The sequence below is a fragment of the Clarias gariepinus genome, chromosome 23 (assembly GCF_024256425.1).
Source record: "Clarias gariepinus isolate MV-2021 ecotype Netherlands chromosome 23, CGAR_prim_01v2, whole genome shotgun sequence".
Taxonomy (NCBI): domain Eukaryota; kingdom Metazoa; phylum Chordata; class Actinopteri; order Siluriformes; family Clariidae; genus Clarias; species Clarias gariepinus.
The window spans coordinates 15,302,347-15,324,658 of NC_071122.1; the positions used below are offsets into that span (position 1 = coordinate 15,302,347).

The 22,312-nt window shown below is 38.5% G+C and overlaps 1 protein-coding gene across 3 annotated transcripts in view; it reads left to right on the forward strand.

Annotated features, from left to right (window-relative positions):
• The first annotated feature begins 2,871 nt into the window (after positions 1 to 2,871).
• Positions 2,872 to 22,312, forward strand: part of iqsec1b (IQ motif and Sec7 domain ArfGEF 1b) — a 219,573-nt gene continuing 200,132 nt past the window's right edge. For 2 of the 3 annotated variants that reach the window (XM_053483870.1, XM_053483871.1), the window contains exon 1: positions 2,874 to 3,352. In XM_053483870.1, coding sequence (XP_053339845.1) covers positions 3,084 to 3,352 — 269 coding nt within the window. In that variant the 5' untranslated portion in view covers positions 2,874 to 3,083. Of the gene's footprint in view, positions 3,353 to 22,312 lie in introns of all 3 variants that reach the window. The other variant, XM_053483874.1, reaches the window with a different exon arrangement.

Consider the following 22,312-nt stretch of genomic DNA (forward strand, 5'->3'; position numbering starts at 1 on the left):
AAATAGATGAGAGATGCAACTAAAGTTCTACCTCAGAGAATTTAATATAATGAAAGATAAGAGTCCTCTCAACAGTGCAGCTCATAATATCATCTATGTTTCGTGATGTTCTCTTTATGTGGTTTAAGATTATGAAGCGTTTTAACCGAAAACACATTTAAGGATGCTTTGACAATGTGAGCATTTTAGATTACATAATCACTCTGAAGCCTGTTGTGAAAAATGTGTCAATAGAATGCTGTACATGAAAGCTTTGAATAAAAAGCGGCTCTCATATTAAAAAGCAAAGCCTAAAGCAATACGAGTCCCGGGTGCTTGAGTCAAAAAGTATGGATGAAAGATGAATTGGGGGAATAGAAAGGCTTCTAAAAATACAGGAGAAGCAAGGCTATCTGCCGACCAGCTTCAACCACATGACATCACTGTCAGTGTGCCTGGGCTCAGATAATCCCAAGATGTTAAAGAACACACACTAAAGTGTGAATTATGCTCATTATCTGCTCCCTTTTCCTTATTAGCTGCACAATGCTGTGAAGGTTTCAAGCATCAGAGAGGAAGAACCAAAGTATTTTCACTCCTTGGGGAAATTAGTCTGCGCATAGAATCTTCTAGTTTGCATACCACCTCAGTATGTGTGCACATTTTATATTTATGTCTTCATCAATATGTGTACTTCAGCCTGCAGTACAGCATTCAAGACAAGTTTGATGGTGTGCATTTATATTTATAATTTTACAAACCCCAATGCAGCCTAATGGGTTGATGTATTGGTTTGTTTTGGATCATTCATTACAAAGTCGTGAAATTACCCATGGCTTCACTGACAAAGTATAAATCCCTAAAACATAAGAATGAAACGAAACGTACAAAATCACAGATTTTTTTTTGTTCATTTTACAACCCCAAAACCTCAACCTCACATATAACCACTAGGGGGAGATGAATGAATCTGCACCAGCATTGGCTCTCTAATATTGCATGAAAATTAGATGTTTGTTGTATATTCATGAATTAAGATAATTAAATGGTCTCTCTCTCTCTCTCTCTCTCTCACACACACACACACAATCTCATCATCATATTTCATAGTGATTATACTTGCACAGACTAAACAGTGAAGTCTACCTATCTAATCTACCTACCCGCTTATGATGTCAGTGGTATAGAAGGTTACTCAGAATTAATAATGTAGAAGCAGAAATTCAGGCAGATTGAAAAAGTCCAGGTTTAAGCATAAATAAATACACTCTCTGTATGTTGTTTTGAATTACGACTATTTATAAGTTTATCACAAAAAAAGACAATAAGTGAGTAAAACAATCAGCCACAAAATTTAAACTATTGATAGGTGAAGGGTGTGGGGGTGGCAACTAGGCATCAACTGAACAGTCAGCTCCTGAATTTAAGTTGCTGGAGGCAGCAAAAAAATGTATAAGTGTAAATACCTGAGCAAATTTGACAAGGTGACTGAGTCAGAGCATCCACAAAAAACGACTGGTCTTGTGGGATGTTCCCGGGATGCAGTCCTTACTATCTACTAAAAGTGGTTATCCCATTTGGTCTGACCCCACAGAGTAGGTTCTGTAGTACAAATTACTGAATTATTCCTGGCTATGGTAGAAAGGAGTCATCGCAGCATGCTGCGATGGGGCTGTGTAGCTGCAGACCGATCAGAGCGCCCATGCTGACCCCTTTTCCACAGCAGAAAATGGGCAAATGAGCAGCAGAATTGGAAAATTAAGCAATGCAAGTTGAATCATATTTTGTGGATGGCTGGGTAAGTGTGTGTTGCTTGCGTAGGAAAGAGAGGGAACCAGGTTGCATGTGGAAAGAAGGCAAGCTAGCAGGGGTAGTGTGTGAAGCTCAGGGCAATGTTCTTCTAGAAAACCTTGGGTCTCTGCATTTATGTGAAAAATTGTCGCAGACAAGTAGACCTCCCTTTCAGCAAGATAACGCACCATGGTACACTGCAAAAAACACTGAAAATGACAACGTGTTCAAGATAGTGACTTAAGTTCCAAAACCAGCATATCTGACAAGCATCAGATGTGTTGGGCAGAAATAATCTTATCCATGAAGGCCACACCTCAGAACTTACAGGGCGTAAACTGAATACCAGAACACACCTTCAGGTGAATCTGATGCTAACATCTTGGCGTCAGATTCCAAAGCACATCTTTTAGATCTCTTGTCAGATGGCAGGTTAGAGCTGTTCTATTTTACTAAGTTTTCACACATGAGTTGTGAGCTTGTCTTGAGCTTGTCTCTTCACTGTATAACAAATGAATGATGATCTGGTGAACGTTTTCAAATCTGGCTGCCAAAACAACTTCACACTGATTAGGCCCTATCTTGGATTAAGCTTCAAACCGTCTTATTTTCAATCCGGAATTAATATTCTGCATATGGTGTGTGATAAGTGGGCCTGTTTTGGCTGAGATTCCAAATGTCATAAAAATCCTAATGTGGCTACTTACACTTGGACCCAGAAAACTGTTAACATTTGCCTTTGCTGTAACTAACACGTGCTGATTTGGTCATTAATTAGGCTGTGGGATGCTTAGTAAAACCTCATTGTCCATTAATTTAGTCCCAAGTACAATTCTGAGGAGTGGATTCCTCAATACAGGGTGGTGATGGTGGAGGTGATGCCTCGCCAAAACGCAACGCGTGACGTAACTTCCCCCTTACCTTTAGGCCTTCGGGCTACTTGTTGATTTAAATATATGCATGTGTAATTTATGACTAATTATTTTTTTGCAAATACGGAAAAGGTTAACAGGGTTGTAGCGCATTATCCAGATGATGCAGCTGTGGACGTTAACACGCACAGACGCTGGTGAGGTTCCTCCCGTTAAAGGGTTAAACGAGTTCCTCCACCGGCGCAGCGCGGTTTCTGGGGGTAGTTATTGTGGCGCGGAGCCTGTGGACGGACGGCGCGCTGCTGCAGCGCCAACTTCTTCACTCGGAGAAGCGATAAGAGCGGAAACAATGGCCGAGCGGCGAGAGCGCGTCGCCGCGGATCGGCACGGAGCTCGTGCGTGAGCGAGCGAACGCGCTGCGGCGTCCACCGATCCGTCCCCATGGACGCGCGGCTCGCGCACGGCGACATGGAAAACGCGACGGTCGAAAACCCGAGCAAGGCGGCCGAGTACCTGAAGGAGCTCAACAACATCATCGAGACCCAGCAGGAGTTGCTGGAGAAGCAGAAGGGTCGCATCGATGAGCTCGAGGCTCAAGTGCACGATCTGTGCGAGGAGAACGCGTGCCTGAAAGAGCAGCACCAGCGGCACCTGGCTACCTGCAGACTGCAGCAGCTCAGCTCCATCAAAGAAAATGTCATGCAAGAGAAGTAAGTTCAGACTTTCTCCGTGTGCGCGCGCGCGCCTGTGTGTGTATTTTTTTGTTTTGAGAATTTAACGGCGCTTGTTGCGTCGAACCTGACCCTGGACACATCGCGTGCGTGGTGGGGAAAGTGTTGCCCAGGTTTGGGATTAAGCCTAAAGAAACTGTAGTGGTGATCACAAGCGCAGCGCACACACAGTTCCGGGAAAAACCCAGCCAAACCAACCAGAAGTCGTGTGTAAAATCTGGTTAGACAGGTACAAACAGTCTAAAGCCATGTATTATTATTAATGTCATTGTTCCACTGTGGCAAGCAAACCTGTTCCATCTGCAAGCGCATGCTGCTGTATCAGCATAGAAAACCCGCTTTAATGCGTAACGGAGAAGGACCGACACAGCTAAACTGTATACTTCTATCAGGAAATCTCAGACTTCATTTGAAGCCGTTTGTATATGAATACAGCTGTTGTGAACGTGCGTCCAGCCATGAGTCTAATGGGTTTTGATCTGTTTATCTGTCGGGGCATGCACGCTTAGGGTTTATCCTTCACTGTGTGCTGTAAAGGGTTTCTATTTACATGCATATCCAAACCTCCTATAATAATAATAATAATAATAATAATAAAAATCACAACCTGTATTCAAGACCTGCACGTTGTGTAAAAGCTAAGGAGTGCTGGAACTGTCAACAACGAACTAAAGGAGAAAATTGAGTGGACTGTAAAGCAGCTTTTTTTTATTTGCATGAGCATATTTACTTGTGCACACCCTCACAGCATCACTAAACTCTCCCATCAAGCTCTTGATCTGTCCGTATAATTTTTTATTACAGTCGATAATCCCGGTAATGCTCTGACCAACCCGCCCTCTCTTGCTCGGTCTCACTGTCTTTAGCTCTCTCTTTTTCTCTCTCTTTCCAACATGCTGCAATGTTTGAGTCTTTTATGTGGATGTGAAGCAGAGAAAAACATTAATCCTGGGATATTTATGGGTTATTACCTAAGCTTTATGTGCAACACTAAGTTTATCTTAAAGCAGCGTGTAAAGGTTTGGGTTTTCTTTATGTGATACTGATTCATAAATTTGGGCTTTCTAGACCATTCCTGGATTGACGCTGATATGCACTGGGTTGTGTTTTCTTCTTCGGATAACTGGGAGCGGAAGGTTCCACCAAGCCCTCCACATTCTTAAATTAAAAGAGGCCCCATATAAGACCTTAACGGACTGTCGGCTTGGTTCTGTGGGAAAACCCTTTTTTTTGTATTAACTAAGATTTCTGTGTCAAAGTTTTTTTACTTCTTCAATCAATTTACTTTAATCCAGGGGCTACCATTGTGGGGTCCTTTATTTATTTATTTATTTTTTTTTTTGTGTGTTTGTGTGCGCGTGTAAAACATTACAGCAATCTGCCTTGAGTAGCCTTCAAAACAGCCCTGATCCTTCGGGGCATGCACCTCTGAAGGTGTGCTGGGTTATCCGGCACCAAGCTGTCAGCATCAGATCCTTTAATACTTAAAGTCCTGTATGTTGCAAGGTAGGGCCTCCATAGATTGCACTTGTTTTTCCAGCACGTCCCACAGATGCTCGACTGGAATGAGATGTGGAGAATTTGGAGGCCAAAATTAACACCTCAAACTCGTTGTTGTGTTTCTCATACCGTTCTTAAATTATTTTTGCAGGCAGGTGCTGTGTGTTATACTGGTGAAATAGGCCGTTGCCATCAGGGAATACCATTTTGATGAAGGGGTGTATGTGGTCAGCAACGGTGTTTAGGTACAATTCAGATAAATGGGAGCGCCAAGGATTTCCCAGCAAAACATTGCAAAAGAAAATAAAAACACCCAGCCATGCACACAATGTAAAAGAAAATGTCTACAGGCACCCTGTCCAGTCTGTGGCTATGCATTTCCATCTACGTCAAATGGCAATGGATTTTGTGTACTGATGCCTTTCTATCAGTGTGTATATTGTTTAATTTCATTAAGGGTTTCAGCTATTTGCTGGTTTGTTAAGGTCCTTCCGTTTCAATTGGGTCTGGTGGTCTGGACTTTGACCATGCCAAACCTTGATTTATTTCTTTTTTAGCCATTCTGATGTAGAATGCCTAAAATGCCTCTAGGATACTCTTGTACACAGAGAAGTTCATTGTTGATTCAATGACTGCAAGGTGCGGAGGTACCTTGGCTGCAAAAACAAGCCCAAATCATCACTCCTCCACTGCCCTGCTTGACAGTGGGTATGCTTTTTGGTTTTTGCCAAACATGGCGCTAGGCATTTAGTCTGAACAACTCCACCTTGGTGGCATCTGACCATAGGGCATTGTTCCTGTGAAGCCTTGTGGTTTGTTCAGCCATGCTTCTATGTTCTTTTCTCCTGGCAGCCCTTCCAAGCAAACTGTACTCATTCACAAATTTTTCCAATTGTCCTGTCATGAACTTTAACATGCCCAGTTAGGCCTGTATTGTATGAGATGTAATTCTTGTTTTGTGTTTTCGATTTTTATTTAAAAAAATTTTTTGTATCTCTCTAAGCATTGCACAGTCTGATCTCGGGGTGATGTACACCCACTCCTGAGCAGATCGGCTTCTAAACAGATTGAATGCTTTCCACATGTGAATGAACTTTCTCACTGTGAAATGTTGGCCTTCAAATTGTTTGGAAATGGTTTTATGACCCTTTCCAGATTGGTGTGCAGCAACAATTGCTTTTCTAAGACCATGCTTATGTCTTTCACTTATTGTGTTAACACATACCTGAATGCTCCAGAGCAGCAAACTGCCAAAACTTCTACTTTTGTAGAGATCTGCACACCTTCTGGTGATCAATTAATCAAGGGCTAATGCTTAACAGCACCTGGCTGCAATGTGTCCTCCTAAATCCTGTGGAGGCAGTAGGGAGTAATTGGTATTTCCCACATTTTTCTTCTTTTTGGCTTAATTTTTGTAAAATAAATCATGGCACTGTGGGGGAAAAAAAAGATGTTCGTCTGAGATTGTATTTGGCTAAGATGAAGATGTTTTTTTCCCCCTTTGGTTTGTTTTACACAAAGAAAAACACAGAATCAAAAGAGGGGGCACTAACCTTTACATGTGACTTGCTTATGTGTGTGTATACAGTATGTATTTACATATGTATGTGTATACACACACAAACACACCCCTACATTGCTGAAGTATACATATGGTGTAAAAGTTCATATACTGTAACCTATAGAAACCTATAACTCCTTTAGTGTATGTAAAGGTTTGTTTGTTGCCCTGTACTGCCATCCTGTTTGATGACTGACATAAATTGGGCAGAGCAGCAGCACCTTTGGCCCAATGCTGTCTATAAGTTTGTTCCTCTTCTCAAATCCATCAGCCATCACATCATAACAAAACAGGACACAGTGTCCACCTTCTTCATTTCCTCACAGTGAAAATATCCCTTATGCCAAATGTTTTAACTTGAAAGTACAATCTAAACCATTTCCTTTCTCTTGCCTGCAGTCATGGGAGTTTGGTATTAGGGGTCGATTTTGAATTACTAAGTGGGTCATTTACAAAAAGAAAGGACTAATCTATAAATGAAGATCTTCAGCGTACGCTGATCAGCTTCTAAGTGTCTTGTCCATGTTATAGCCCCAGGACATCATAAGAATATTAAACAATGGCTTAACCAAGGATGTCCACCTCCAGTTGTAGTCTAGAGTCTAGTGCAGTTTGATTAATTGAGTCGGGGAACCACCAGACTTCACCCTATCCAAGTGTTAGCTGTGTGTGGAGGGGGTTTCAGCCTTGAATGGTACATGTAGGTCAAATCAGTGAGTAATGTGGTTATTTCATCCACAAAAGACCGTTGGTTTGCAATTCAGTTATTATGAATTGTTTCAATTCTCTCTGGCCGTTGGATTCTCCGTTAAGGAATTATGAAACATGGCTTAAACGTTCTGCATTTTACAGTTGCCTGCTTTTCCAATGACTAGCAATAGAGTTTATGCTGTGAAACCGCTATATAGTCTCATGAAAAGGCTTTCAATGCACTTTTACATAGGGAAGTCCGGGAATAAATAGTCTGCTTTAAAATGCTCTGTTAGATTTCAATTTCTTCCGTATCTAAGATTGTGCTTGTGAATTGCACTTTGAAGCAAATTTACAGTTCTGGAGCTCAATTATCATTCAAGGCATACGAGACAATTGAGGTTTACAGGGTGGAATGGGGGGTGGGGGGGATGCTAAATAAATCTTAAAAACACTCCATATGTGCAGTAGAGCACAGAGTTGGAAATAAAGATGAATTACAGGGATACTTAATTCCCAAACATACCCTCCTCCTCGGTTTCCATCTTCACTTGCATATCTACGTGAAACAGCAGTTCCAACACCTCCAGTATTGTATGGTTAGGAAACTGTGATGATTTCCATAAAGGCTGGAATTTTTAATGGGTTTTGTATGGGATATGACAGTTTCTTTTTTGATTGTCCAATATCGTGGGGAAAAAAAGAAATTCTCAATGAAAATGTTAATAAATAATAACTTAAAATGATGAGCATAATATATAAGATGTAGTTTGTTTTTTGAAATCTATGGATAAGTGGTTGGGTATATCTTGCTTTAGTCATCTTTTTTGCATTGCAGTTGCATTGATTTAAGTGTCGGTGTTGGCCAGGGAGGAGGATTCAGCAGACTGACCCCACAGATGTGGAACAAAGCTCTGGATTCATTCTTTTGACCTGTAACCCTACAGTGTACACACATGACAACCCTGAAACCCCCCACCTGCCAGCAGGGAGCAACTTCATCATGCCCTTATGTTAGAAAAGTGCGGCGCCTTTTAGTTCCGTGCCAGGCATTTCCAAGAAACATCAAACACGTTATTAACCCAACATGTTTTGTTTACATTAATATTGTTTTTTTCCGTAATGGTATCTTTGGATATTGGTGCTATTGATTGTTTCTGTCCTGTAATGTCCTGTATAAGAGAGCTAAACTGCCAGGGATTTTTGAAATGGTTGGAATTGGGTTGAGAACTGTTAAGTACATTAAGAAGAATTCTAAACCATTAATCTTGCAAAAGTATTTTGGGTGGAAAAAATCATGAATGAATGTGATAATAGCTCACATAAGCCTTTGATAAAAGTGCATTGTAAAAAATAATAATAAAATTGGCAGTAGAAATTAACTTTAACAGTAAAAGAGAGAGCTTTTCTGTGTGGCCAAAAGGAAACCACTTCCTAGTGTGTATAATTTAGAAAAAAATGATTCAGTTTCTAGGGAGAATAAAGATTGGATTTTTGAGTGATGAAAAAAGGTCATGTGGTTTGATGAGTCCAGATTCACCCTATTCCAGAGCAATGGTCATGTCTGGGTAAGAAGGGAACTACATGAGGCAGTGCACACATGCATAGTGGCTACTGTACAAGTCTCTGGAGGGGGGTTATAATCTGGGGTTGCCTCAGATCTAGGCCCAGCAACGTTATGTGGCAATAAAAAGTCAGCTGATTACCTGAATGTACTAAATGACCAGGTTTATTCGAACTATGGATTTGTTCTTTCCTCGTGGTGCAGGCATATTCCAGCAATCAGATTGTGAAAGAAGTGGTTCTGGGGCAAATGGGAATTGGCCCCCACGTTTTGCACAGTAATTAAAGCTAAAAACATTGTAGTTGTAACTTTTTTCCCCTCGCCAGTCAATGTATACTGCATATGTATTTTATGATTCAATCATGTGGCACTGTGACATGAGGGTTTGAGTCCTGCATTTGTGTTTGTTTGCATGGAGTTTGCATGTTCTCCTCTTGCTTGCTGGGTTTCCTCCAGGTACTCAGGTTTCCTCCAACAGTCCAAAGAAATTCAGAGTAGATGTAATTGGTGTGTGTGTGCATGTGTACTGTGATGGATTGGCTACAATGCCTGTGTAGTGCATGCTGTACCCTGGATATGTATCCAATAACTCAGAAGTACAGGATACGTGATTTCGAAAACGAGTGAGTGTGAAAGAGTTTACACTTAAATATGGCACAAGGGCAGTCTTTTTTTTTCTTTTTTTTTTAACCCCCAAAATGGTAGATAAAGCAACTGATATGTGAATCTGGAATGATTTGCACAGGTGTTTTTAATGTTTGTATTGATCTTGGGCATTTTGATTTATTTTCGACATTGGCTGTTTTTTCCCTCTAATCATCCCTGTAATAGGGGAGTGTGAGAGCAGCTTTTTGCCCCAATTTAGAAGGAAAAGTCATACTTGTCAACAACTATTCATCTCAATTTGCCTTCCAAAGCTCATATTGTTGCAGCTTCTAGTTGCTTGGTCATGCTAATGACTTTGTATTTGATTCTGTCTGCTGGATTTCTGTGAAGGGCAAGGAGAGAGATGGCCAGAGCTGCTTTGTACTGGAACAGCTCACTGGCCTTCATTCCATATGCGCTTTGCCACGTCAGCTCTCGGCCTTCTGCTGACCACAGCAGCCACAGCAAGCTGCCAATCCAGACCATGTCTATAAGGGCTACTGAAGAAACTTTATACACGGCGTTAAATGCAACGTTGATTGTGCCGGTGTCAAGTAGTGAATCGGGGGATAATTAGTGCAGCACACAGCACAGTCCTGCGTCCAAGTCGGATTCTGTGGTTACCCAGAGTTAAATCTGTTGTCGAGAGTGACCTCACAGTGAATTGCAAGCGGAATGTGTCCGATTTAAAGTGGGCCTGGCACAAATTGGCATTTTAGTGAGCTTTTGAAGGCACACAATTAAAGGCTGTTGGTGAATATTTATATGCACCAATAGATGTATCTATTATTTTATTAATATTATTAAAAAATAATCAAAGTATAATGTCATTAAAGCAAGATGTTTGATTCACAAATGTAATTCGTTCTCAAATTCTGTTTGTGATCTGATTTGGTTCAGTTTTTTCCATATGAATACCTTTTTAAATAGAATAAATCCTTTCCCGATTACTATCAACTGTATTTAACGTTTGATTTATCTTGTTTATATCACAAAGTATGGAAAAGCCTACAAAAATAATACAGCACTTAAAACTGTACAGGAGAGAGCGAACACTTCATTTTTACTTGGACATATACTGTTCACCTCTCTTAGGGAGACTCGCTGATATAAAGGGATAGAGGAGAGGAAGATGGGTAGGGAGGAGATTAGTGTTTGGAAGGAGAGTCCTCTTTCATAATAACACTAAGTAATTCTCCTTCAGGGATTTTCTCTCCTTTTTTTTTTTTTTTTTTTTTTTTGGTCTCTGGTTTATACAGTACAGGCAGCTGTTTTCACTAAAATCCATCCAGAGTGATTAGTATTTTTCTGTGCTGCACAAGGGTCCTATAGTAAGACATCACATTACTGTTTAGAAGATGTAGCACTCTTCGCAATTTTGGGTGATGCACCCATGCCTTCGTTCAGCTGAACAAGCTGGTTTTTAGGTCGTGTCCCGAGGAGTTCATAACGAGAGGGAAATACTTTGGTCGTGAACCGATTTTGTTTGTGCTGGGGAGTCCGTGAACCGAGATTTCACTGTATATATATTATGACTTTACTTCTTCTTGTCTTCAAGTTTGATCATCTTAACTTTCAGTAAAATTAATATTATGTTTATACAAGCCTGTACGAGTTTAACCAGCCTGTACGAGTTCATGTGTCTTGTAGTGATGGGTCGATCATGAACGATGTGTTCCTTTTGAACAAATCCTTTAACGTGTGATTTGTTCATTTTCTACCGGGCATGTATGAAATGAGCGTGAAACTCATGAGTCTTCTAGTCCGAGTATTTCGTTCTTTTGTTACGTGACTCCCATAGACGCTATGCAGTGCAGTAGATTCAAACAAACGAATGACTCAGACTAGAAGACTCATGAGAAGAACCGACCAATTCTGTTTCCTGTGTAATGAACTACATAGCGTCTATGGGAATCATGTGACAAAAAACCACTAATGATTAGGACCAGAAGATATGAGAGGTGAGCTGCTCATTCTGTTTATCATAATATGTCCTTAGCTGCATTGTATTATTTTCATTACTGAAACCATAGCCAAAATTTGTACATGTAGACATGTTGGGGGTCTGTTTATTTAAAATGTAACATTTTATTTCTTTTTCTGATTAAAAGAACGAAATAAACTAAATGACTCAAAAAAAAGATTAGTTTATTTCGATTAACTAGATTCAAAGAATCGAGTCACTAAAATAATTTGAACGTTCCATCACTAGTGTGGGAGGTGGACCACGGGTGGTCTCTAAGTTACGGATCTTGTGTGTGTCAGTGTATTATACTTAAGCATATGTAAAACATTTACAGTGAAATGCTTTCCACTGAATCTTTCAGCTCATAAATAGAGATTGTCCAAGGCCATCTATGGCGCATATTCATCCTGGATTATTATTATTACTTTATTTATTTTAAGGGTTTTTTTCTCTCCTTTTAATATTACATTAAGAAATTTTCCAAAATTGTACTTTATATTGAAAAGTGACACCACACCGGATGAAATTATCCCCCAGTGATGATATTCATGTAGTTATTTTATTTTTAGCCAAGTTGCCAGATGGAAACATATTTTAATTGCATTTTATTCCGTTTGCTGACCTCACAAAAATTACAAACTTTACACACAAAAAAAGAAAGGCTTTCGCAATAGTGTTAAAGATCTGTTTAAATGAATTGCTTTAGCATGTTATTCAAGATGGTTCTGTTAAATGTGAGTGTATTGTGCTGTGCTACAGTATTCCACTTGTATTTGCGCTGAAGGATGTGACCCTAAACTACCTTGATGTTTTTTCCCCTTCTCTTTTATGTCACATGTGTCAAGCATGGTTTTTTTTTTTTTTTTTACAAATCTGAGGAAAGAAAACAAAAGCCACCACTTCTGTAGTTTCCTTTGTGCAGTGCATGAAGGAGGATGTTGTCCCACAGCCAGGTTTATATCAGGTTAAGTTAAAACCACTGCTCAGGGGAAACCCATACAATCTCATCTCATCTTTTCAGTAAATTACACTTCCAACTCCAAGCTTGACTGACTTGAACAGGCTCTTTACTTAAAAAATTTTTTTTTTCTTTTTCATAATTGTGTTTTTCCCCTTTTTCTTCCCTAAAGTTCAGTTGTCATGTTTCTTCAGCGTATACAAGCCAGCTGTGCAAAGATCAAAAGCAATAGGTCTTATTAAACAAGAGCGGCGCATCTATGCATTTAAAGAGCGCAGCATCGACCTCCAGCAGCTCATCTAATTGTCCTATGGGCAACGTTTTCCGCAACTCTTATTCTCCTCAGAAGCGCTGCAGTTCAGCTGCCTAATAGGTTACTTTCAGGTTGAGTTGGCTGCCACCAGCACTTCTTTTCTGGATTTCATGGTTGTGGGTCATACTGTAGCTTCCCTTTTAATAAATTTCTAGATTTAATTTATGGAGCAAGGTTTAGTTTTCATAGTGTACAAACCATCATTTCGTTTTATTCTTTTAAGTATGCTCTGATGAGTCGCTCTGACGCGAGAGTGTGTGCGAGAGTGTGTGCGAGAGTGTGTGCGAGAGTGTGTGCGAGAGTGTGTGCGAGAGTGTGTGCGAGAGTGTGTGCGAGAGTGTGTGCGAGAGTTTATGGCGCAGGTTTAAGTTCAGGCAAATACTAAAGTATTGCCAAAGTTTCATTAAATTCTGTCCAGCCAGTTTTGGGTGATGCTGTGACACAATCTGGCTGGACAGACTTATAGACTTTTTCTGAGACTGGTTTCGGTTCTTAATGTGTAAAACATAAAGATATAATTAAAAAGGTGAGTTCTGACCAATGAATAGACAAAACCTTTTTCTTTTATTTTTATATGTAATATAAAATGAAAACCCCATTTTGAATCTTTGGAATGTGCTGGAGAAGATCTGCCACAAATGGTGTTTTGCTGCATCTCTGTAATCATCATTACGTGCAAATAGCATTTTGACTGCAGGTTGACTGCATGTATGATTGCAGCAGAAATGTGTCCTTGGAGAAGTAGTGTTGCTGTTGGAGTTAATAGTCGAAGTCCTCAAGAAAGACAAATAAAGCAACCATGTGTAGTGAGTTTTATTTTATTTGATATGTTTATCTAATATATAGATAAACCTGACAAATCTTAATTTCACTATGTATTTTAGCAAAGCAAGAAACCAAAAATTTCTTTTGGGTCCTGCCGATTTATTTTGCATTATCTAGATTGCCTATCTAGATTGAACGCAAAGAGCTACTACTGTAGCACAAATTGCTGAAAAAAATTTATGCTGGTTGTGACAGAAAGCTATCAGAACACTCTGTGCATCAGAGCTTGCTGCCTATGGGACTGTATTCCATTAGTCTTGTCCGGGTGTCCAGCGTGACGCATGTCCACTGTCAAAATGCCAACAATAGCCACATGTGTATCAGAACTTTGGAGCAATGAAAGAAGGTGGTCTTGGTCTGATGAATCACGTTATCTTTTACATCATGGGGATAGCCGTGTGTGTGTGTGTGTGTGTGTGTGTGTGTGTGTGTGTGTGTGTGTGTGTGTGTGTGTGTGTGTGTGTGTGTGTGTGTGTGTGTGTGTGTGTGTGTGTGTGTGTGTGTGTGTGTGTGTGTGTGTGTGTGTGTGTGTGTGTGTGTGTGTGGCTTACCTGGCAGCAGGGAAAAGATGGCACCAGAGTGCTCTTTGGAAAGAAGCCAAGCAGCAACCTGATATTTATGTGGATGTAACTTTGACATACCAGCTGCCTAAACATTGTTGTAGACCCAGTAAAATTCTTGATGGCAACGGATCTCCCACCCGATCTCATTCTGATTGAAGTGAAATACAAGAACACAATATTACACAGGTGGTTTTATGTTATGGTAGATTGATGCATATAAGATATGCTCTAAATTTACTTTTATGAAGCACAAACAATGGAACAAAGTCTTGAACCACTCCTCATTTTCTCATATTTTGAAAGAGAAAAAGTCAGACCTTTTTGTATTATTATATATTTTTTTTATATAGTCTTGATAAATAATTCTCCAGGGTTCCATAAGGGCTGTTATTGGCTCTCCTTTTCAATTCAGTCTTTGGAGCTGACCAGTTTCAGAGCAATGTCTAGAACCATCTTCATCCACAATATCTTAAAGGAAATAGTTCTCTCCTATTATTTTGGAGACATTTCAACATTTCCTCAGCACATAGATTTTTGGCAGTTTACGCACTGGTCTCTTAAGATTTTGTCCTAGGATATCACTGGGGTTGAGGTCTGATGTGCCGAGGATCATTTTCTTATTTGACCCAGCAAAGTTGTGGGACAGATGCCTTTATAGATGTCTATTAATATGAAGAATATTTTGGTGTTAAGTGGAGTTCAGTCATCACCCCTCCATCACCATGTGTGGCAGTTGGTATGAGGTGGTTGTGGCTGTGCTTTCACTAAACATGGTGCTGTGTACAATGAATAAATCTCTCCACATTGGTCTCATCAGTCCAAGGTTGATGTCGTTTTGCAAACCTAAATCACATTATTCACTTTGTGGACAAAAGGAGCTCTTTCCTAGCCACTATTCCGTATAAGACATATCTGTACAGTCTTTTTATGATTGTGCGGTCTACTTTTAATGTCCTCACAGAGGTCTGTAGGTCACATGATGTAGACCTCTTTTTTTTTATTTTTTTTTTTATTTGTTGTTTGGTTGTAAATTTTTGCGCCCTGAGAATCTGACCCTGTGGTGTATTTGCCGGCACGCCAGCTTGGAAGATTTGCAGCTGATTTGAATGTTCTTTTTATTGTGAACAGTCCTTCTCACTGTACAGTGGTGAATTTCCCATTGTTTGGCAATGGCCTTAACACCCTTCACAGATGGATGAGCAGCATTTCTTTGAGCTATAGCCAATGTTTTTTTTTTTTTTAATAATGTAGACATATAGTCCTTCAGAAGTCCAACCTGGATAACGTTTTTGTCTGGTTACACTACTATTAAACACAATTCTCTATGAATTTTAATGAATAAGAATACATATATAATTTTTTTTTTTGTGTTTTGTCATCATCTGAAGTTATTTGTTTGTACTGCATACAGAGGTTATGTGAGGATGTTGCAATTGTTACAAAGGCCCTGCTTACCAAAAACATAGATGTGAACTATTGTGTACATTTTTAGTGTGATATAATTTAAATTAGTGTGTCATATTATTGCATCATGCATTATTTACATTATTATAATTTTTTTAGGTATATTCAAATTTTTTTTTCTGGGCTTAAATTTCTTCATAAGCATCTTATTTCTTTATTGATTTAAAATGCTTAAAGTGCCACTATTATGCTTTTTAAAATATTTTCTTTCATGCAGTGTTTCATGTAGCTGTATGTGAACATAAACTATCTGCACTATCTGTTATGCTGACAGTGCACGATAAATGGAGTTTTTGTCTATTAAAAAAAAAAAAAAAAATCAGCTTAACAACGTGCCCTCCATCTTACGATTAACGTTACCACACTTTTGTTAATGTGACTGAGCATTCATGCCAGGTTCGCTTAAACACTTTGTAATATAAAAAGTATTTTTAGAAAAGTAGTAATGGTGGACCAGCGCTGCCGTTATTTGTTTGGACGAGAGAAGGAGAGATTGTTGTGGATCATTTTCTTTTGAAGATTTTTTAACCGGATTATCTTTGACTAGACATATTCCCCGGACTTCTCCCCCTCCGTCATCGGCCTCTCGGACTTCATTAACCCCGGTGAGACCGAACTATACTCCTCTAACACACATACAATAAACACGGACTCCGGACATTCTCCACTCACTCGCGTTCACATACCGTTTATTATATATAGTTTGTAAAGATTGTTTATATCTTTGTTTGGTTGTTGTGCACCTTTTTCATTTACTTCATTTAGTTTTGTATAATACACGTTTGCTTTATCTACTTGTTTGTGTTTGTTCTTTTTGCTCACCGGCCTTTTAACGCAACACCAACACAAAGATAAAAGACCTCTCGATTTTTGTAGCCACAGTTAATATAAAATTAGCTGGTCGTTACACGGTAAAACCGACGCCATCTTTTCTATGTATTGCTGGGTCTCCAGAGCCATCGTTCAGTTATGGACATGGGCGTTTTGTTTTCCGACAACCGCTGTAGCGGTTGACCAATCATAAATCACCGCGCCATCAGACCAATCACAGCAGTGAGGGCTCACGGAAAGGAGGGGTTTAGACAGACTGAATCTTCGAACTGCTTCACACGAGTCGTTTACGAATCATTTAGAAATGGGGTAATTTTTGGAGAAAACTAAAGTGTTTTTTGACCTTGCATACATGTAAACCTGTTTTAAGAGATTCATTAAGCAATAGTAGCAACCTTTAAAATGGCACATTAAATTTTATAGATAAACAGTTTAACTCAATAATCGAATTTCCTTTATTAGATGTAGGATATCTCTGGGAATATTTATTCTGGGAATTATTATACAGTGTGTATATACTGTATAATTATCATTATATTTTTGGGGTGTAAAAAATTATCATGCTAATTAATTGACCTTTTTAACATACTTTATACAAAAAGAGTTGGTCATGCTGCAGTGTGTGGTGTTGTTGTTATCACAAACACAGAGTATAGGAATAGTTTTAAGAATGATTTCTTTTTATTCCCAGATAGGCGGCACAGTGGTGTAGTGGTTAGCGATGTTGCCTTGCTCTTCCAGGGCCCAGGTTCGATTCCCATCTGTGTGTACAAATTTGTATTCTTTTCAGACTGCCGTAGCTTTTCTGCATTAAGACCAAACTTTTTCTCCGTCTCTCGCCTCTTTTGCGCTCTCAACTTTTCTTTTTTAACATTGTGCCTACTGTTTATCATTCCACAGTGTTTCAGGACCAAGATGTTGTTTATTGGCTTGGAGTCAGGAATTAAATTTTTTGCACCAAGCATAATTAACATTCTAATAATGCAATTCATCATCCCAGGACCGAATTCCCTTTGGGTGTTGTGGCTAAGAAAAGTTAGCCAAGAGCTAGTTCACAAATTCAGACGTCAGCACTCGCCTTATAAAATTATTATCTATACACTTTATTAACAGGACACTGTCTATAATTGGAGATGAATTGTGGACTCACCGTGACTGCCAGTGTAATAGATGTAAGAGTATCTTAAATAAGTCAGCAATCGGAATACATATGTAAGAAGGTAACTGTCATCATTTTTATAATTGTATTAAGAAATCTGCATACTATTGTGCTGCTACTCTTGCAGTGTGTATGTATGTATGTAGGATTGGTATTTATTTTGTCCTTTCCATATAAATGTGAACATGCACAGCGATTACAAAGTGCTTTCCCAGAAGTGATAGAATTTTGTCTAATCAAATTCCATTCAGAGTTTACTGGGCAGTTTAAATGTCCTCTATCTTTGTTGTTTCAGGTAGGGAAATGTGAACACCCACATGTACTGCATCCTGACCGTTTATTCCTAAAGCTGCATTTAAGCTTGTTTGCTGAATGGAGGAAATTTTGCAACAAACCTGAAGCTTAAGATACGACTAATCCATGGAACTACCAGGATGCTGTGATTACCAAACACATCTTCACGAGATTTGCATTATTTAGTCACTTTTAGGTTCCTTGTTTTGGCCGATTTTCGAGTAGAGGTAATGGCTGCGTGCCATTGTAAATCAGGTTGTGATTGTAAATGCTCACTGGAAAGGCCAGTTGTTGATGCTGCAGGAACAGGAATGCTACAGGAACATAGACATGCACAGCTTGCACTAATTTTGATCACACTGCTGATTCAGTATGTCCTGTCTGAGCAGGAATTATGTTGCCTTTCCCTGCTCTCGGATTCATTCACGTCAAAAGAAGCATTTGAAAAGTTGTGCTAAACAGCTCTTTTTAAAAAATTTTTATAATAACTATTACTATTTTTTTTATCTTGCTTGGTATAAGTGTGGTTGCCATGGTTTCAGTTGATAAAGGGCAATTATTTGTTCTTATATATCTTATACTCTGTTTCTTAGACTTGGCTGACATGAGTATATAGTTAACATTACTCACCCATGGTGGCGATGCAAAAAATAGACAAAAATCAGGCAAAAAAAAAAAAAAAAGATTTTATCGTGAAAATATTTCATGGTCATCATAATGGTAATTTTTGCTTTCCTATGCCTATTTGTTTGCCTTCTTTTTAGGCTGTTCTGATCAAGTACATAACTTATTGAAAAGTGGTAATTCATAAGCAGAGAAAAATAAGTATCACAACAGCCTACTACATTATGTTTCTAAAAGGGTTGGAAATGCTCCATCGAAGTGCTCATTTTCTGATTCCTCTCTTTTATATTAGTACAACCCAAATCTAATTTTCCCTTCTATAGTATAAAATGCAATTGCCCTTTCATGATTTGCACTAATAAATACCCCTAGTGTTACACTAGTGATTTTACATAATTGACTGGCTGATCCTACAGGCGGTGTGCTCCTTGTTCGATTTGGTCAGTAAAATCCAGTAGCATGCCCTAGACCTGACAGCGAAGCACCTTTTATTGGATTTTGTCTATAGAAAGACCAGGTAGAAAGCAGAGCTTTTCACGTTCTGTCATAATGAACTCTTATTGGAATTTGGGAAGCAGGTCAGAAAGGGTCTTGAAAGCTCTTTAGTAAAAACGAGATGAGGAGACCCCCACTGGATTTGGTGGACTGTACCATACAGTATATCGCTCATTCTATCAAAGAGCCATTAGAATTAGTTTGGAATAAAGATTTTCAGTTTCATTTATTAATGAATCTTTTTTCGTCACTCGGTGGATTTTTAATGGAGCTAAACTTTTTAAGGATTTTTCCCCCCCAAGAGGATTAAAAATTGTGCTGTAGCTCTTACAGGTTGTTCACAAGGTTATTTAATCTGTGTGGTCTAATCTAGTGAGAGCTCACGATGAGCTGTCTGTGAATGAAGTAGACAATTTAATAAGCTGCTTACCCTGACTTTGTCCTTTACTGGAAAAAACGTTGAACAATATGAAACCCATAATGTCGAATGCTACAAAGGATTTGTTTAAATTAAAGTACGTGTCTGTCTGTTCATGTATGATATTTAAGCAATATTATACGAGAGTTGTACTGATATTCAGCACAGCTGGTATCCAGCACACCAGCATGCCCACGAGTGGGCTATTGCTTTATACAATGGTTGCACAAACAGCATTTATTATCAACAGATTATATTTTGTTTGTGTATTTAATCGAATAATCTGGTTAAGTTGAGCACTTAATCAGAGGTTAGATAGCTTAATGGCAAGATGTGGTTTAATCTAGAATAAAGTGATCGAGTCCTGGTGAATTTGGATTTTAGGTGACAGAAAACTGTGACTACATGCTCAATAAATGCATAACAATTAGCTTAATAAAAAAAATATAATTATTAAAATTTGCAAACAAATTCAGATGTAGTCTGATTTAAGTATGTTTTTTCTGTTCCTTTACTTGTTCTGAATTTCTGTTGGTTAATTGAGTTCAGTCCAGTTGTATTGCAATTTTAAAGATTAATATTGTTAATGAACATCACTAAGCAGTTATACAGAAATCCAGATGTGGATTTAAAAATTTGCATATGGACATTGTCTATGTTCCCATATAGACCCCATTAAACTCTGGGCCAGAACCAATAATCTCCAAGTCTTACCCCATGTCGGTAAAGGATCTCACTTGGATACAGGAGATTCATTCTGAGCTCCTACTGTAATTATAAAAATAATCCCAGAATTCTTGTATCATACTCACACTTACAACTGTATACTTTTATAGTTGTAAAAGAAAAAAAACAGTAATGTCACGAAAAAAAAGACAGTAATGTCACGATGATGTTGGGCGCCGTTTTGATTTTGGTTCCTCTTTAGTTATTTCAGGGAGTTTTAGTACCGTCACCTCCTGCCTGCTCATTAGAGATGTAAGTCTACATCTGTATTTGTGTTGGCCTACATTGTGATGATTAAGCATACAGTTTAATTGTCACGATGTTTTTTTTTTTAACGTGTGCACAGATACAATCATTGTTGTATGACTTGTTTTAGTCTAAATGGATCTCAAAATAAATTCATATTTCCACCTGGACTGTTGTTGTTGTTATTGTTGTGTTTTGGGGGGTTTTTTTTGGCAAAAGAAAGCTTTTTCTGGTTATAATGTGAACCGAACCCATGCATTTATACCTATTCCCCGCAGACTGAAATCTGCGTCATTTATTTTTCAGTGGTGAATTTTTTTTTTTTAAATGAAAATCTAATGACACAGGCACTATACATGCATACTATTCTGTCAACCAGACATTACTTGAGCTGACGCAGTGTATCATGATGATGCCTTTTTAAAGGTAATGGATGTACCAATTATAATTTTTAAGTTGAGACATATTTGTTCAAATTTTAGACCTAGGTTGAGTGCTGACGTGGATCATGGATCATTTTTAAAGGTGTCTTTTGAGAGTTTTATGCACTTTCACTATTTGCTTGTTCTGAGTCATCCTTTTTTTTTTTCTTTCTTTTTTTAAACTTTGCAGCTTAATCATGTAGTTCTCTTTGTCAAATGCAATAGCAGTAGCTATTGCAGGAACAATGTGAATTATCCGTGTGTTAATCTGTGATTTGACTCTAGTGATCTCGAGTCATGGTTTAAATTTAGTTCCTACTGGAGATGTGTGTTATAACTGGGCAGATCCAGTCTGGCAGGCTGAAAGTGAAGTTATTAAATTAAAATTACACACGTTTCAGGAAATGCTTTTTTTCTCCATCTTTCTTTTTCCACTTGTTTAAAAATTGTGCTAAAATATTTAAAAACTATATAAAATCAACACGTAAAAATGTCAGTACACTTTCCAGGATTTTAAATTTAAGGAGCGTAAGGGAGAGTGTAATATTTTTGGGAACTGCTTGCTGGAAAAAAACAAACAAACTCTGCAGTAATGTGCAATAAAACAAAACTAAACAAAACAAAATTTTTCCTCCTCAATTTTTTACTAAAAGTCAATACTGAATCACTTATTAACGATCAAGCCTTAGATTTATGAATCACTTAATATTATAAGGTATAAATTTTGCTTATTTTATGCCCCCTCACGCCCCGCCCCCTTTTTTTTGACCAAACACCAACAAAGACATCTTTTGACCATTTTAACTATATATATATATATATATATTAGTGCCTCCAGAATAATTAACACCCAGACAATTATTTCTCTTATTGGTGTTTTTCAACATCAAAATTAAATTCCTGTAACCCTTTCCAGCTTCATGCAAGTCAACAATTCTTTATTGTAGATCTTCTGAGAGCTCCTTTCTGCGAGGCATGGTTCACATCAGGCAGTGCTTCTTGAAACCAGTAAACCTAAAACTGGTGTGTGTTTTTAAAGGGTAGGACAGCTTTCAGCAACACCTCCAATATCATCACACTGATTGGACTCAGGGCTGGCTCACTCCTGGCTCCAATTAGCTCTTGGGGAATCATTAAGCTAGGGGTTCACATACTTTTTTCACCCTGCACTGTGAATTTTTTAATGTTCAGTTCAATAAAAACTTGCAAACATATAATGCTTGTGTAATATTATTTTACTGTGTATTTCTATTGTTGTGACTTGATTGAAGAAGATCAGAGCGCATTTTATGACTAATTCATGCAAAACTCCATGTTATCCCAGAGGGTTCACATACTTTTTCTTGCAACTGTATGCTATTAGGGTCCATCAGTGTTGAGAGTGCAAAAAGTTTTCCACATCCTATTGCTGGGAAGCTGCTGATGCTACCGCCACCATGTTTAACATGCTTTGGTATTGGTCTATGTTTGGTATGTACAATTTAAATCAAATGAGCCACCTTTACTCTCATCATTTCACAAAAAATGCAAAAAAAAATTTTTAATTCCCTTCCCTATAAGTCACTTCCTTCCGGCCACTTTCCCATGGAAACAGAATCTGTGAAGAGCTGATGATATTGTTATATTGTTGAGGTCTGTCCAGCTTCTCCTGTTTCAACCAGTCAGCTCATTAACC